The following is a 16,584-nucleotide window of genomic DNA, read 5'->3' on the forward strand; positions in this document are numbered from 1 at the left end:
GTTCTGTGAGATTTGATGGTTGTGGAACCAGCTGCCTGATGGCTCTTTCAACTTTATCCCACAAATGCTCAATTGGATTGAGATCTGGTGATTGTGGGGGCCACCTAAGCAAGGTACAGTCTCCCTCATGTTCTTGAAACCACTCCTGCACAATAAGAGCACTGTGGCATGGCAAATTGTCTTGTTGGAAGAAGCCATCTCCATTGGGATACGCCATCAACATGACAGGATGAACTTGATCAGCAACGATACTTAGGCATGTTGTGCTATTCAGACGTTTATAATGATCTGGCCCTCTAGCAACTTCAGCGCGAAATTATAGCTAATTTGCCTACAAATGTCAGGTGGTCACAATAATCTGGCCACTCAGTGTATTTAGTCATGACCAGTGCTCTAAAGAGAAAACAGTGTAAGGGATGCAGAGGACCGGGTACCACTTAGTTAGGGCCGCCAGGAGAGCGTTTTCGAGGCAGCAGCCGCAGGGCTTCAGAGCAGGACCCTGCGCGCAAGGCTGTGCCATTTTGCTTACTAGCCAGTTGTGTAACGTAGGGCAAGTTACTGGCCCATTTTCACAAAACGGGCAAACACTCGGACAGAGCTTGCTAAGGTCCAGGCACTGTTCTCCCCGAGTCCGTGTACCAGCTGTGTAAGGTAGGTACTACAATGTTACTGCCATTTTTGCAGACAAGGAAACTGAGGCACAGAGCGGATTAAAATCACTGCCCCACAGACACAGCCAGTCAAAAGGCAGGACTGCGATTCCCAGCCAGACAGTGTGACCCCAGTACCGCTGTCACATTAAGGTCGTGCCCAGCACTGCGCGACTTATTCGCCCTAAGGCGCGGGGGGACAGGTCCTGGCAGCTAGATACCAGCAAAGGCACCCGCAGCCCCGGACCCGAGACCCGGCTCCCGGGCAGGCCCCGAAGGAAGGAGGGACACAAAGGGCCTGATTGAAAACTGTGCACCCAACAACAGCTGCTCCCACTCCCGCGGTGCTGTGTGGAGGAGACCCCCGGCCGACCAACCATGAGCCCCGCGACGCGCCTGCATCTAGCCCAGCACCCAAGGAGCCCGCCATGCCTGGGCAACCTCACCTCCTCCTCCTTCCATTCCGAGATTTCCGGCAGTGAAGCAGAAAACCCGGGAAGTGGATTATACCATCTTGAAGTCGGGGTAGGAAGGAGGGGGGAAAAAATATGCTCTAAGTAAATGAGTTCCTTGTTGGGGTCCACCACCAGAAACTCTCAGTTGTATAAATTCACGAAATTACTAATTTCTGTCTACTCTCGACTTGTGGGTTCTCAAGTTCCCGTCTGTAACATCGAACCGCCCCCCCCCCAGCTTCCCAGATGATAGACATTTCCGAAGGCCGCCGGTTCCAGAAAGTACTGTCTGGCATGAAACTAGTCTCAAGTGAAAAATAAGTCTCACGCAGGCTGCTCTGCGCATGCGCGAGCTGTTGAGCCCGCCCGCGAGCGGAAGGTGCGTCTTGGGTTCCGGTGTGGTCTCCGCCGGTTGTGGAGAAGTCGCCCCAGCTGCAGAACCATGGCGTCCTTCGGGACTCTCGCCTTCGATGAATATGGGCGCCCTTTCCTCATCATCAAGGATCAGGACCGCAAGACTCGTCTTATGGGGCTGGAGGCTCTCAAGGTAACGGGACCGGGACACACGGACGCTGGGATGAAGGAAGTGGCCGAACCCTGGTCTCTGCGCCTGCGCCAGCCGAGGAGCGGTCTGCCATGTGCTTCGGGGAAAGGCCGAGGGGATCCCTCCCGTGTACAGCCCCGCACCCCGCTCCTAGAATTTGAGGGAGGCGGTGTAGGTCTTAGGGGTTAGGGGGAGCTGCAGGCGCCTTTCCGAGCTGGGTGGGGCAGCTCTAGATCCCGGGCGGGGTGCCCGCATCTCGCTGGTCCCAGCGGCCTAGCGGCCCGTGTTTTTTTTCGTCGTAAGATGCAGAGGAAGTGTTCTCAGGTCACCTGGACGTATTCTCAGACTATGCTGCCTCATCTTCAGCCAGTGTGCCTGCAACAGCCCTAAAGGCGTAGTCGTTTACAAAGCATTTCAATTTTTTATTATAATCATTTTTATGCATGGCGTTTTTCTGCAGGCAGTGTCGTAAAAAACTTAAATGTAGACCCTTAAGGAAGAAAATGCTGCCTTAATAGTTGGAAGAGGACACCAGGAACCAAAATACAAGGCGGTGTGTGAGCAGTCTCACCAGTTCCTGGAGGGGATGCAGATACAAGTTGGAGGGTTTGATAGAGGTGGCTTCTGACCAGGGATGGAGTCGTGTTTTAAGGGAGATTGAGCCAGCGTTTTGGAAAAGGGAAGCAAGTCAAAGCAAAGACCTGGGCAGGAAATGGCATGGCGCTGTAGGGGGAGAGCGCAGAATCCACTTTTAAGTTACACTAGTTTCCAAAGATGGGGGCCCTTGCACACCCCACTGTTACCCCGTGGGGAGGTTCCGAGCAGCGTCAGAACTTGAGTAGAACTGTACCTGGGGAAGTCGAGTTGGGGCGGGACTGAAGGGAGTGAGGGAGACCAGGGGAGTCAAATACTCCATCGCAGGAGTCCAGGTGAGGGTGGGTCACCTGAGCAGACATTGCAAGTACAGAGAAAAGGGGAGCTTTGAGAGGGCACTGTCTGTAGAGATTCTTGTAAAGGGAAGTAACCCACGTGTAGACATCAGTGTGTGGAATAGACCTCGCCACCGGGTCTGGGGTGTCCCTGTTCACGGAATGTGGTGGGGTTTTGCTTAATTAAGAAACGGTACAGTTCTTCCACAGGCTGTTGGTTTGGCTTAGGACAAGTTACACGGCCTCTCTGAACCTCTTCTCGCTCGGTGGGGGTAAGACACCTCTAGCAGAGAATGAGATCCAATGGGATAACCTCAGGAGTGACCACAGTGTTTGGTCATCTGCCCCTGTGTTAACTAAGTTCATTATTTCATGTCATCCTCACACTCTGAGAAAGGTGTTATTTTATAGAATTGGAAATAGCAGTTAAGTAATTGCTGAAGGTCACAGAGCTAGTGAAGAACGGGGCCCTGGTTGAAGCCCACTTCTGTCTAACTCCAAAACCAGGGGTCTAGACTTGGGTTCTCAGCCTTGGCACTGCAACATTTGGGGCCAGGTTATTTGTTGTGGTGGGAACGGTCCTTTGCAGGATGTTTAGCATCATCCCTGGCTGACCTCTCTCTACCTACTGCCAGTAATAGCCTCCTCCCCATTTTTTAAAAAATATGTTTTTATTTCAGAGAGGAAGGGATAGATAGAAACATCAGTGATGAGAGAGAATCATTGAGCATCTGCCTCTTGCACACCTCCCTAGGGATCAAGCCTACAACCCAGGCATGTGCCCTGACCAACAATTGAACTGTGACCTCCTGTTCATAGGTCGATGCTCAACCACTGAACCACACCAGCCAGGCCCCTTCCCCAGTTTTGACAATCAAAAATGTCTTCAGGGATTGCCACATGTGTCCTGGGGAATGAAATCTCCCCTGCTTTAGGGACTACCTCCCTACAATTATTAACCTTTAAAAATTCCATTATATAGACACACGAGAGGCCTAGTGCATGAAATTCGTGCACGGGTAGGGTCCCTAGCAGCTGCCAGCTGGGGCCTCCCTTCGCACCTGCCTTGGTCTGGCACCGCCCGCTCTCCTGCTCCACCATCCCGCCATGGTCCCACTCTCATCGGGGCTGGCAGTGCCTTCACTGCCAGCGCCACCCCCTGATGGTCAGCGCATGTTGAACTGCCCCCCCCCCCCCCCCGTAGGGACAATTTGCATATTAGCCTTTTATTATATAGGATAAGTCAAAGTATATTTGTAAGAATTACATTTTCACAAATCTAATGAACTTTGTGTCTTGTTATCTGCCAGATGGGGTAACCAAGGAAGGAAGGCCTCACAGAACCCTGTGCATTTGAATTGCTTTAAAAAATTGGTCAGGTTTTTGGTAGCTAGTGAGAAGGCCATAGTCCAGGAGTCAGGGGACATGTTTGGGGGAACAGGCATAGACAATCCTCACTGGAAGGAAACTAGGTCTCAGATTTGGTAGTGGGGAGGCTCTGAAAAGCTGAAGCTTTTAGACCTGCATGTTGGGGCAGAGGGCGTTTAAGGTTTGGGGACTGACAGAGAAATGGATGGCTTAGGTGGATGTAGGATGAATCTGCAGGATAGAAGGTGAGATACGAGACCCTGGATTTCTGTAGGGGGCTATGGATCTGGGTTTGGTTGTAACAGCAAGAATAGAAAGGAAACCAGACATGGAGGGAAAGTGGACCTAATTATGTGTGGAAATAGGAATAGGTAGGTGATTTTAACCTTCCATTTTTCAGTATTGATACCCTTGGCAGGTAACAGCAAGGATGACTCTTATTGTATAGGTTGTATGTTGGCTAGACCATTTGAGAGAAGAGTGTTTCTGCAGTAAACCATCATGTGCTGTATGTTTATGGCTGGACTCTCACATGAAGTTAGCATTGCGAAGTGTTCTTATGATCAGTCATCAGCTGTCTGCTTTGAACTATTAAAATCATATGTAACTTGAATATTTGCTTTTTTTCTGTTTCATTTAGTCTCATATAATGGCAGCAAAGGCTGTAGCAAATACAATGAGAACATCACTTGGACCAAATGGTAAGAGACTAACATGAGTTTAACAAAACTTTTAAATTAGAAACTAAACAATAAAACCACTTGACAGAAGAGGGGAATGGAGGGGGCCGTCCTACTCCCCTAATACAGTCAAACTCTTGGTGTATTTCATACTGTAAACATGGTGGTAGTCATAATGCATGTACCATTTTAGGTTCGATTTTTTTTTCCCACATAACATTATTTTATTACCCTTTTCCAAATCATGTGCATGTGTTACATGCACTTGAGTCAGCTCTGACCCCTAGCAACCCTATGAATAGAGTCATGTACAGTGTCCTGTCCTCACCTGCCCTGCTCGGCTCCTATAGACTCATGCCTGTGGCTTCTTTTATGGAGTTTGTCCACCTCATGTTCGGTCCTTCTTTTTTCCTGCTGCCTTCTATTTTACCCAGCATTATTATCTTTTCCAAAGAAATCTGCTTTCTGATGACATGCCCATAGTAGGACAGCTGCAGCTTTGCCCTTTTTGCCTCCAGTGGTCTATTTCAGGCTTAATTTGCCAAGATAAGCAAAATCTTTAACAATTTCATCACCGGTTGTATGCTTTGAACTATTAAAATGATATGTAACTTGAATGTTTGCTTTTTTCTGTTTCATTTAATATCATATAATGGCAGCAAAAGATGACAGCTTTGACTTGTAATCCTGCAGGACCCCAGTGTCTTCATTGTCTGTTAAAGTTGTACGTTTCTTCTCTGGTCATGATTTTTGTCTTCTGGATGTTCAGATGCAGCCCTGCTTTGGCACTTTCTGCCAGTAAGATGGTGTCATTTGCATATCTTAAGTTAATAATATTTCTTCCACCAATTTTCAGTACTCCCTCTAAATCTAGCTCAGTTCTGTCTGCAGATTAAACATATAGGGAGGTAAAATGCACCCTCTCTGACACCTTTGCCCATAGGAAACCATCTGTCTCTCCACATTCTGTCCTGACAGCGGCTTCCTGATCATAATACCAGATAACTGAGTGCTGAGGCACACCCATTTCTTTCAGAACGACCCATGGCTTTTCATGATTCACATAACCAAGGCTTTACTTAATCTATAGAGCATAGAGTAAGCTTCAGAAATTCTTTGGAGCACGCCAGTATTCAGCAAATGCTCACAATTGGATCTCAAGTGCGTATTTTCTGAATCCAGCTGGACACCCAGCTTTTCTGGCTCCATATAGGGTAGAAGCCTTTGCTACATCACCTTGAGTATGACTTTTCTTGTGTGGGAAATTAGAGCAGTGGTCTTGTAGTTACTGCACTTCTTGGCATCTCCTTTCTTGAAGACTAGGATGTATATTGAATGCTTCTAGTTGGTAGACTATTGTTTTTGATGTTGACATATTATTGTTAGGATCAATGGAAAAAATATTCTTGGGTGAGGATTAAAAAAAAGAAGAATGAGGGGGGGAAATGCCGGAGTGGGCCGTTGACTTCTGCTGCACAGTGTGTGGGGTCCTACAGGATTACAAATCAAAGCTGTCATCTTTTGTGATACTACTTTTAGTGATGCTTCATAATTTTTCTGCCTAAATTCTCTGGTTTTAGATTGCTTGCAACGCTTTATTTTGTATTGGCCGATCTAAAATGTCTTTATTTATGTTGAATATTTATGATAAATTCCTAGATAGGACCTGGGTCAAGACTTGTTCTTTATAGGCTGCATTGCCTTCTCCCCCAAAGCCATTCTAAACACGCCTGTCTTTTTAGGGCTCGATAAAATGATGGTGGATAAAGATGGTGATGTGACTGTAACTAACGATGGTGCCACCATTTTGAGCATGATGGATGTTGATCACCAGATTGCCAAGTTGATGGTTGAACTGGCCAAATCACAGGATGATGAAATTGGAGACGGAACCACCGGAGTGGTTGGTAAGAAAGGGCAAAATATCTTTTCTCATTTAAGAGGTATTATTTAGAATCACATGGCTAACATGCCTACCCAGAATGTTTACTTTGAATCAAATTATGAGGAGATGAACAAATTCAAGTTGAAGGACACCCTACAAAACAAGTGTCCCAGACGTTCCAAAACTAATCAGGATCATGAAAGAACAAGAGGGGGAAGGTAGTTAGATTAAAGAGAAATGGCAACCAACTGTAATGCATAAAACTTGATCAGATGCCAGATTTTATTTAAGCCGTGATGGATGTTGGGGAATTTGGTTGTGGATTATGTGTCACAACATAGTATTTTTTTTTCAGTGTTAAATTTCCTGAGTGACAGGTACATTGCATTGATGTAGAAAATGCCCTGCCTGGTTCTTAGTTGTGTGTTCAAATACTTGGGGGTGACATGCTATGGTTTCAACGCTTCTCAGAGTTGAACAGGAAAAGAGTGCCTATACAGAGAAAACAAATGTGTGTCACAAAATGTTATTAATAAGTAGTGTTCATTTTACTGTTCTCGCATTTTTTTCTGAAGTTCTGAAATCTTAAAAACTTGGGGAAGATTAAAGAGATGTTTTTAATGTTACTTTTTCTGCAGATAGAATTTTAATTCATTTATTCAGAAATCTTAATTGGGTATCAGACACTGTTCTACATGTGCTTAGAGTGCATGGATTTCACAGAGTGGACATCCCTGGCCCAGGAAACACAAGAGTTTTTCCCTTTATAAAAATGTTTCCACAATACATTCTCTAGTTACATTCTTTACATCATTGATAGTTGAACATCCATCTATAATGTGAGACCTGTTAGACCATTGCTAGAACTGAAACAAGAAAGTCTCTTTTTTAAAATAGATTAGATCAGTGGTTCTCAACCTGTGGGTCGCGACCCCTTTGGCGGTCAAACGACCCTTTCACAGGGGTCGCCTAAGACCATCCTGCATATCAGATATTTACATTACGATTCATAACAGTAGCAACAGTACGTTATGAAGTAGCAACGAAAATAATTTTATGGTTGGGTCACAACATGAGAAACTGTATTTAAATAAAGGGCCAGAAGGTTGAGAACCACTGGATTAGATGGTCTCAGCCTCTAAGATACTTCCAGCATAATTCTAGAACTTTTAGAGTTCCAGGGCAAAGTTTTAACGTTTCCTGAACCAGTTATGCATTATCTTGTCTGCAGTCCTGGCTGGTGCCTTGTTGGAAGAAGCCGAGCAGTTGCTGGACCGTGGCATTCACCCCATCAGGATCGCTGATGGCTATGAGCAAGCCGCCCGCATTGCTATCGACTACCTGGACGAGATTAGCGATAGTGTCCTTGTTGATGTGCAGTACACTGAGCCCCTGATTCAGACTGCGAAAACCACGCTGGGCTCCAAAGTGTACGTTCTCGCTGTTACGGGTGGCAAAGTTTGTGCCTAAAGTCAATAGGAAAGGACCTTGGTGGCTTCATAGTGATGAGTTTTTTTCTGTTTCTATTGTTGTTTTGGTTTTGCTTTGTTTTTAATGTGGGTGTAGACATATTCAACATAAAGCAAAATATAGTTTCATGGTTATCTTTTTAAATGATGTAAGATTTCAGATACCATTTCATTTACTGGATTTCCCTTGTGGTTTTTCCAGAATTAAAAGTAATTTATTGAGCAGTCTATTAAAATGTTTCAAAGCTTTCAAAAAAAGGTAACATTCCCCCACCTGTAACCAGTGTTGCAGTGGAAAATTCTGCAAGGTAGGCCCTAGGCCAGTGATGGCGAACCTTTTGAGCTCGCCGTGTCAGCATTTTGAAAAACCCTAACTAAACTCTGGTGGCGTGTCACATATAGAAATTTTTTGATATTTGCAACCATAGTAAAACAAAGACTTATATTTTTGATATTTATTTTATATATTTAAATGCCATTTAACAAAGAAAAATCAACCAAAAAAATGAGTTCGCATGTCACCTCTTTCACGCGTGTCATAGGTTCGCCATCACTGCCCTAGGCCAAGGATGTCAAACTCAAAGGCTAACATGGGCCAAATAAGGTTTAAATTTATGTGGGCCACAAAAAACAAAAGCTCAATTTTCATTGAAAGGTAGGTTTATTTCGGTAAGAGACATGCTGAATACAAAGGGCTGAAATAAGTGAGTAATCGTTAACATAATAGAACATTTTAATAAAAATTAATATTTTTTTTCTTGAGCATTAACTTAATGCAGACACTGAGTAACTGCACAAATTAATAAGAGTAATGCAAATAAACCTATTTTTCTTGTTCTCTGAAAGCAAAATATTTCCTGTTGCTCACATCAAACAAGTCAGTACAAGACTAATGACATGGCAGTCGGCTGCTAAAATATTCACTGCTAGTGTTAGTGAAGAGAAATGGTGCGCCTGCACATAAGGCGCATAAGGGAAATGAATGCAACGCGATTATAGTAATCAGTCATTAGCGAACGTAGTTCGTTATTAATTATGTATAACAGGATGTTGTAAAAATGAAGTTACAAAATTTTTATTAAAACATTTTTTACATGCTGTTATATTGGTTGGGTCGCAAAAATACTCATTGTGGGCCACGAGTTTGACATGCTTGCCCTAGCCAGTTTGGCTCAGTGGGTGGAGCGTCTGCCTGTGGACTGAAGGGTACCAGGTTTGATTCCAGTCAAGGGCATATGCCCGGATTGTGGGCTCGATCCCCAGTGGGGGGCATGCAGGAGGCAACCGATCAATGATTCTCTGTCATTGATGTTTCTATCTCTCCCTCTCCCTTTCTCTCTGAAATAAATAAAAATATACAGTTTTGTTTTTAAAAAGAAAGAAAATTCTGCAAGATAGGATACTACACTAATTCACTTCCCAGTAAGTGTTACACCTCATTCAGATACAATTGGCTTTTCCTGGGTGATTTCTTTTCTTTCTGATTCTGTTTTAGACTTATAAAATATTAATAGTATTCTTAAAAAGTAACAGAGTCTTAGGGAAGTCTTTGTTCTTTTCATACTTCAGTAGTCTCTTGTGTACGTTCATGTAGGAGGAAATACTAAATTTTAGAGTTAGTGAAAATAAAGATGTAAATTTTTTTTTCCATCCAAGTTTCCGGTTCCCTTTGGATTCGAGGTTAAGAATTCTTGTGCGCCCCCCCCCCCCAAAAAAGAGTCCCTGTTCCAGACTGTTGACAGTACGGGTTCTGATGGCATTCCTTTCTGAAACTCTCAGCATCATTTTATAAAATATGTTTGAGTTGCAATATATTAACTTGTATTTGAGTTACCATATTACATTATGTGGTCTACTTTGGTTTCAGTAACTGTTAAGTGAAAATGAATGGTTTGTTTTGCATACTTTCATTAGGGTTAACAGCTGTCACCGACAAATGGCTGAGATTGCCGTGGATGCTATTCTCACTGTGGCCGATATGCAGCGCAGAGACGTTGACTTTGAGCTCATCAAAGTAGAAGGCAAAGTGGGCGGGAGATTGGAGGACACTAAACTTATTAAGGGCGTGATTGTGGACAAGGATTTCAGTCACCCACAGATGCCAAAAGTAAGTCATTGCCTTTCACAGCTTCATCAGGCTTTTTTTAATTCTTAAAGCCACCAACAGATGATTCTGTTCTTCCCCATAGGAAGTACAAGATGCTAGGATTGCAATTCTTACATGTCCATTTGAACCACCAAAACCAAAGACGAAGCATAAGCTGGATGTGACCTCTGTGGAAGACTATAAAGCCCTTCAGAAATACGAAAAGGACAAGTTTGAAGAGATGATTAAGCAAGTAAGTCTCCCCATAGCTCTTAGTGACATTCAGCTCCTGAAGGATGCAGTTAGGCAGTTGTAGGTAATAAAGGTGTGTAGCATTACCCTATACTAGCTTGATACTTTATTATGTGGCTATAAATAACAGTATAGGCCCCCTCTTCATTTTAAATTCTAAAAGTTAAAATATTCACAAGGAGAACAAATCGAAGTGATAAGGGGTAAAGACGTCTGATTTTGTCTTAAAATGGTCATGTGTCTAGGGTACCAGAAAGAGTAGACTCAGTTACGTTGAGCTGTACTTGCTCTCTTGGACACATTTAACTAGTAAGTTCGAAGTTTAGAAAATTTTACCACATACTTGAGACCTCTAAATATAACTCTTAGACAAAGGCGTTCCTGGGTACCTGGAAATTAAACCCAAATGCAATCATAGAAATCCCAGCTCTTTGCTTATATAAGTCAGAGCATTATTTTATAAATATCTTCCCCTTTTGGCTGTTACTTTTCTTTTTTTGGTTGTTACTGTTTTACATGTGTGTGCTCTGTGGCATAGCAGTCTTCTTTGGGACTCTGTCCTTGGCAGTTTAAAACAGCAGAACTCAGATAGGTGAACATGGACATTATCATAGCAAGCAAAAACTGGAGGCGTTTGGTGTTTTTTAGTGGGTATTGTATTCATTTAGTCCCTCGTGGTATATTTCTGTATGCCTACTTTAAATCAGGCCCTGAGATACAGAACTGAACAAAGCAGAGCTCTTGCTCTTAACACGTTAAGCACCCAGCCTGTTTTGTCTTCCGGATGGAAAGTATAGTGTCAGTCACCAGTGACTGACATGGGCCTTAAAATGTTAAGGTGCAGAATAAGGGGAAAGTGGGAGGGGCTCTGTGACAGACACTGGCATGTGAAGAGAACATTAGAACTGAGGTTGGAGCGTGCTGGCAGGAGTTTGTAAATACAGGTCCCTTACCTGGGTGGTCATGGGAATGCCGGCCAAGATGCAGTGGAGGAAAAGCATGGGAACTGAGGCCAAAGGAGTTGGATGGACTGTGTTGGTAGATGTGTAGGTGCCAGAAATGATAATGGGAGTAGTGAGGGGGCCAGATGCTATCGTTTTAAAGAATGAGAGGGAGTGACTCAAGAGAAATGGGGTGGCTGTGAGGAGCAAGAAGGATCTCTCTCCTATTTTGAGAAAAAAAATAGAAAAAATAGCCAGTTGAGTAGGAGTGCAGGGGACAGCCAGGGTTTGTTCACAGCAAGAATGTAATGGAAAAATTGCAAGAAGGAATTTTCTGTTAATGCACCAGAGAGTTGGGGAAGGAAGGAGAGGTGGAGAGCCAGGTGCAGTAGATGACCTGGGAGTCTTGGGTGAGGACAGAAGTGAAATGGAGGCTGTAGCTATGGCCCAGTTATCGCAGGTGATCACCAAGGGAGGGAGGGACAGTCGGCTGTAATCATGTGGCCTTGGGCCGAATCATGAGCCATTTGCAAAGGGCTAAGGATCTTGTTAGAAGCAGGATTGTCTTTGTTGGTCTCTAAATAGGTCTATCCATGAATCCACAAAGGATAGCCCACTTAGGTGAGAAAAGCAAGTTGCAGAGCAATGTATATATCTAAAATGTTCTGTTGAAACACACGAGTGAATGAAACTGCTTCATAGGTTTTTGTGACAGGGCAGAGCTGTTACCCTTGATTTCCTGGGAACTATCAGGGTATTTAGCTTTGTTGACTCTTGTTTTGCTTCACTATAACAATTGAGTTCAGTATGAATTACTGATTTTTAAAGCATAGTTTAAAAGTGAGGTGGTTCCCATTGACATGTTCATTATTTAGGACAGTGATGGCGAACCTTTTGAACTCGCCGTGTCAGCATTTTGAAAAACCCTAACTTAACTCTGGTGTTGTGTCACATATAGAAATTTTGTGATATTTGCAACCATAGTAAAACAAAGACTTATATTTTTTATATTTATTTTATATATTTAAATGCCATTTAACAAAGAAAAATCAACCAAAAAAATGAGTTCGCGTGTCACCTCATAGGTTCGCCATCATTGATTTAGGATTTGGAGCTGACCGAAAGTAGTAATATGTTTCCTTTTCTGTGCTTTATTTCGGTTTACCCACCTAACCCAACTAGGCATCTCACCTTTTTTAACCTTTTTTTCAAACATTAAAGCACAAAGAATACTTTTTCTTAATATGATTGTGGCATGTCTTTTCTCAGATTAAAGAAACTGGCGCTAACCTAGCTATTTGCCAGTGGGGCTTTGATGATGAAGCGAATCATTTACTTCTTCAGAACGACTTGCCTGCGGTTCGTTGGGTTGGAGGACCTGAAATCGAGGTAGGGAAGCTCTGTGGAAAGAGATGTCTGAACTTAGGGCCAGACCTTACAATGCCTTTATGTATCTTGGGGTTGCTTTGATAGCACTTATCTTAAATTACAAATCATGCTAAGGCTTTATAGATTAGAGGAGGATGGGCTGGGAGAGAGAAAAGTACTAGGATCTTTTTTATGGTTTTACTAATAGTGCCATCTATTCCGGATTTCTGTGACATATGCTTTCCATAGATCATCTTATTTGGCTCCTAAGGGTGGTCTTACCCACTCTGTGTCAGCCGAATCCCAACAGCCATCCTAGACGTGGTCTGTCCCTGGACAACATGGCTTCATTGGTCCTCGCTGCAGCCCAGTTTGCAGAGGGACGGCTGTGCAGAGCTCTGATTCAGAGGCACAGTCAGGAGATGGGGTCAAGAACTGTGGGGACTGTGCAGGGTGACAGAACCAAACCAAGACACTCGGCTCTTCAGAGCTTTGTTCATTTATCAAGGTTTTTTGGGGGGTTGAACTTGAATTTTTTTAGCCAGAATGGGGCAGCAATTCTAGTGAACGAGGTCATAGGTCGCATTCAGTTCATTTGTGACCAGTTGTGAAAGTTTATTGTGGACCAACACGTCTTCCTTCTCTTCCCGACCCACCCCAATTAGTTGATTGCCATTGCAACAGGAGGGCGGATCGTTCCCCGCTTCTCAGAGCTCACAGCTGAGAAGCTGGGCTTTGCTGGGATTGTAAAAGAGATCTCATTTGGGACAACTAAAGACAAGATGCTGGTCATCGAGCAGTGTAAGAACTCCAGAGCTGTAACCATTTTCATCAGAGGAGGAAATAAGATGGTAAGAATTCAGTTATTCTACATATTTTGCAGTTTTGATGTATGGTTTGGCTTTGCCCATAACATATTAACAGAGACACAGTTACCATAAGTAAAACAGGATCATTTTTCTCAAAGAAACGACATATTGTGGTATTAAATTACTGAAGACCGTGTTCCATTGTCTGTTCTACAAAGCACATTTGCCTTTCTTCAGTCCCTTGGGTAGAAATAGGAAACCTAAGTAAATAACCATTGATGATCTCTCCATTTTCCTACAGTGGATTTTTAGTGCATCATAATGAGTGACTCATTGTGAGGTTTTTCTTTGTCGGTTTTGTTTTGTGTGACCCCTTATCTTGGTTGTATGTCTTGGAATGAGTCACTGGCTACCTGTTTCATGTGTTTTGACTACATTATAGGGAGAGGAAGTAAAAATAGAAACCATCTGATAACAGATATTCTGGCAGGCTCTCTGCCTTTGTTTTAACCAAGCTGGTTTTAATGGGGGAGATAGGAATATTTTTAGCAAGCACTTACATTAAACCAGAGGTGCCAGGTATTTGGCTCTAAAATGAATAAATCGAGACCACATTAATTTAGGCAGAACTGTTTCCCTAGATCATCGAGGAAGCAAAGCGATCCCTTCACGATGCCTTGTGTGTCATCCGGAACCTCATCCGTGATAATCGTGTGGTGTATGGTGGAGGCGCTGCTGAAATCGCTTGTGCTTTAGCAGTTAGCCAAGCAGCAGATAAGGTAAAATGCACATGGGGGCTCATGAAGGACTAAGACGGTTCTGGTATGTGAGGCAACCCTGCTTCGAAGCAACTGGGTGCTAGACTGAACGTAAACAAGAACATTGGCGGTTTAATAGGTGTTCGATCTGAGTATATGCTCATGCCTGTGTAGGCAAATTCAGTTACCATCAACTAGCATTTCTCAGCTTCATTCGGTCATTCCAGCCTTGCCAACTACTATTTTGTGTAAATCTCTACACTTAATGTTATTTGAAATTCAAAGTTAATTATATAATAAAAACAAATCAGTAAGAGCTGATTCTCAGACTTCTCTCACATGTATACCTTCTTCATCCTTATTCTGTGGTGACATTTTAATATTTGGTAGATTAAAAGTAGTCAAGATAGCCTGTGCTTAGAATTCTTTGCTTGTTTATGGTTTTGGGTTTTTTTATAGTATATAAGTATGTTTCTAAATTGCTTCTGGGGGTGTTTTTGCCAAGCACGCTTACCCTTACCATAACCCTATACCCTCTAGTGCCCAACCTTGGAGCAGTATGCCATGCGAGCATTCGCCGATGCCCTGGAAGTCATCCCCATGGCCCTCGCTGAGAACAGTGGCATGAATCCCATCCAGACGATGTCTGAGGTCCGAGCCAGACAAGTGAAGGATAGGAACCCTGCTCTTGGGATTGACTGTATGCACAAGGGTACAAACGGTGAGGAGTTGTTACACCTCTGTGTGGGGCTGTGTTTTAACTTAAATTGAGTAGTTTCATCCTGCGTGGCTATATAGTATGTAATGCTTACTGTGAGGTTATCGCAGCTTTTTTAAGACTTAAACACACTTGAGATATTCAGGTCCTGAATTTCAGATACTTGATTTTATTGCAACTACAATGTGGTATTTATACCAGAGATGGCTTCCAATTTCATCTGTTTTTAGAAAATAAATCTTGCTTTTTTTTACACAAATGTCTGTCAAAGTGCTTTGGTTCTGGGTCTTTCATAAAACAGCCCTGAAACTGACTTAATTTACAGCTTATTCTGTGCTTGTATCGCATAAATTATGGGGTGTTTTATAACTGGGATGTACCGTGGCCACGTGAACGGTTTACTTGCTGAAAGGTAGTGTAACGTGTGCTTGTTGAAACAGTGGTCCCCCCGGTTTTTGTACTGCTGTGCTGTGTCTGGAGTTGTGCAGAACTGGACAGTCTATGTTTTCACTTAGAAATGTTTAGATATGTTTTGCTCTTCATGTCAAAGCCCAAGGATGTTATAATAGCAACAACTGTCAGACATTTGATTTTTTTTTAATTTGAATGCTTGGTTGTGCTTAAATTTACCATTTTTAGGTCTTATAATTATCTTACACTTCAAGTTCAGTCAGATTTCACTTATTTCGGGTTTACTAAGTTATATAGTGTTGGATGCTCTGTGGGGTGAGATGTCACTGAAAGGTTTCACTTTTTAGTCACCTAGCATTTTAGCTTAAAACTGAAGAGAGCTGCCCCCTGTCCCCACCCCCACCCCTAGCTTTCTGGTAATAACCAGGTTCAAATTCCAGAATGTCCTTGGCAGTAATGAAATTTATTCCTCAGAATTTAACTTGCTTCCAAATTTGTAATTCCTGCCTTTTAGTCTGATTTCATGAATCAAAACAAGTTTTCAAAATTAAATGTCTGATATTTTAGGATAACCAACTTATTTGTATTTTTCAGATATGAAGCAACAACATGTCATAGAAACCTTGATTGGCAAAAAGCAACAGATCTCTCTTGCAACACAAATGGTTAGAATGATTTTGAAGATTGATGATATCCGTAAGCCTGGAGAATCTGAAGAATAAAAAATTTTAAAATAGAATGTAGTAACAACCACCACTGCTACGATTAAATAAAAGGGTGTCTTATGTATCTACGGTTATTTATTTTGTTCTTTTTTAGACACTGTAGATGCTATAATAAAACTAGTTGTTTGGTAACCATAGTTTCACTTGTTTAAAGGTGTGTAATTGTAGGAACACTTTCTCTCAAGCCTTTGTATTCGTTATATTAAAGGGATCTCTTTAAAAACCACCTTTATCTTCTCTTAAAGTTTTGTTTTGTTATTCTTTTAAGATATATCTTTATTGATTGCAGAGAAGAAGGGAGAGAAAGAGAAAAACATTAATGATGAGAGAGAATCATTGATTGGCTGCCTCCTGCATGTCCTCTACTGGGGATCAAGCCGCAACCTGGGCATGTGCCCTTGACCAGAATCAAACCTGGAACCCTTCAGTCCGCAGGTTGACGCTCTATCCACTGAGCCAAACCAGCTAGGGCTGCTCTTGAAGTTTAATAAGCATTCACTATAATCAAAAATTGCCTTCATTCAAGGAGTTATTTT

General features: G+C 42.8%; 2 protein-coding genes across 4 annotated transcripts in view; one reads left to right on the forward strand and one right to left on the reverse strand.

The window, feature by feature from the left end:
- Positions 1-1,118, reverse strand: part of FAM173B (family with sequence similarity 173 member B) — a 136,858-nt gene extending 135,740 nt beyond the window's left edge. For 2 of the 3 annotated variants that reach the window (XM_014461430.2, XM_006095392.3), the window contains exon 1: positions 1,097-1,116. In XM_014461430.2, the coding sequence (XP_014316916.1) occupies positions 1,097-1,112 (16 nt within the window). In that variant the 5' untranslated portion in view covers positions 1,113-1,116. Of the gene's footprint in view, positions 1-1,095 lie in introns of all 3 variants that reach the window. The other variant, XM_023759385.1, reaches the window with a different exon arrangement.
- A 260-nt stretch (positions 1,119-1,378) lies between these two features.
- On the forward strand, positions 1,379-16,274 carry CCT5 (chaperonin containing TCP1 subunit 5). The gene is made up of 11 exons (XM_006095394.2): positions 1,379-1,652; positions 4,587-4,647; positions 6,369-6,533; positions 7,743-7,941; positions 9,895-10,087; positions 10,170-10,319; positions 12,529-12,648; positions 13,293-13,478; positions 14,078-14,215; positions 14,735-14,915; positions 15,918-16,274. The coding sequence occupies exons 1-11, from the start codon at positions 1,548-1,550 to the stop codon at positions 16,043-16,045; spliced, it is 1,626 nt and encodes a 541-aa protein (XP_006095456.1). The 5' UTR covers positions 1,379-1,547; the 3' UTR covers positions 16,046-16,274.
- Positions 16,275-16,584: the final 310 nt, after the last annotated feature.

This window comes from Myotis lucifugus, unplaced genomic scaffold (assembly GCF_000147115.1).
Source record: "Myotis lucifugus unplaced genomic scaffold, Myoluc2.0 scaffold_153, whole genome shotgun sequence".
NCBI lineage: Eukaryota > Metazoa > Chordata > Mammalia > Chiroptera > Vespertilionidae > Myotis > Myotis lucifugus.

Coding starts and splice junctions, on each gene's coding strand:
- CCT5 (XM_006095394.2), top strand. CDS start 1,548: ATGGCGTCCTTCGGGACTCTCGCCTTCGATGAATATGGGCGCCCTTTC. Junction 7,942..9,894: donor ACCACGCTGGGCTCCAAAGT/GTACGTTCTCGC, acceptor TACTTTCATTAG/GGTTAACAGCTGTCACCGAC. Junction 10,088..10,169: donor GTCACCCACAGATGCCAAAA/GTAAGTCATTGC, acceptor TCTTCCCCATAG/GAAGTACAAGATGCTAGGAT.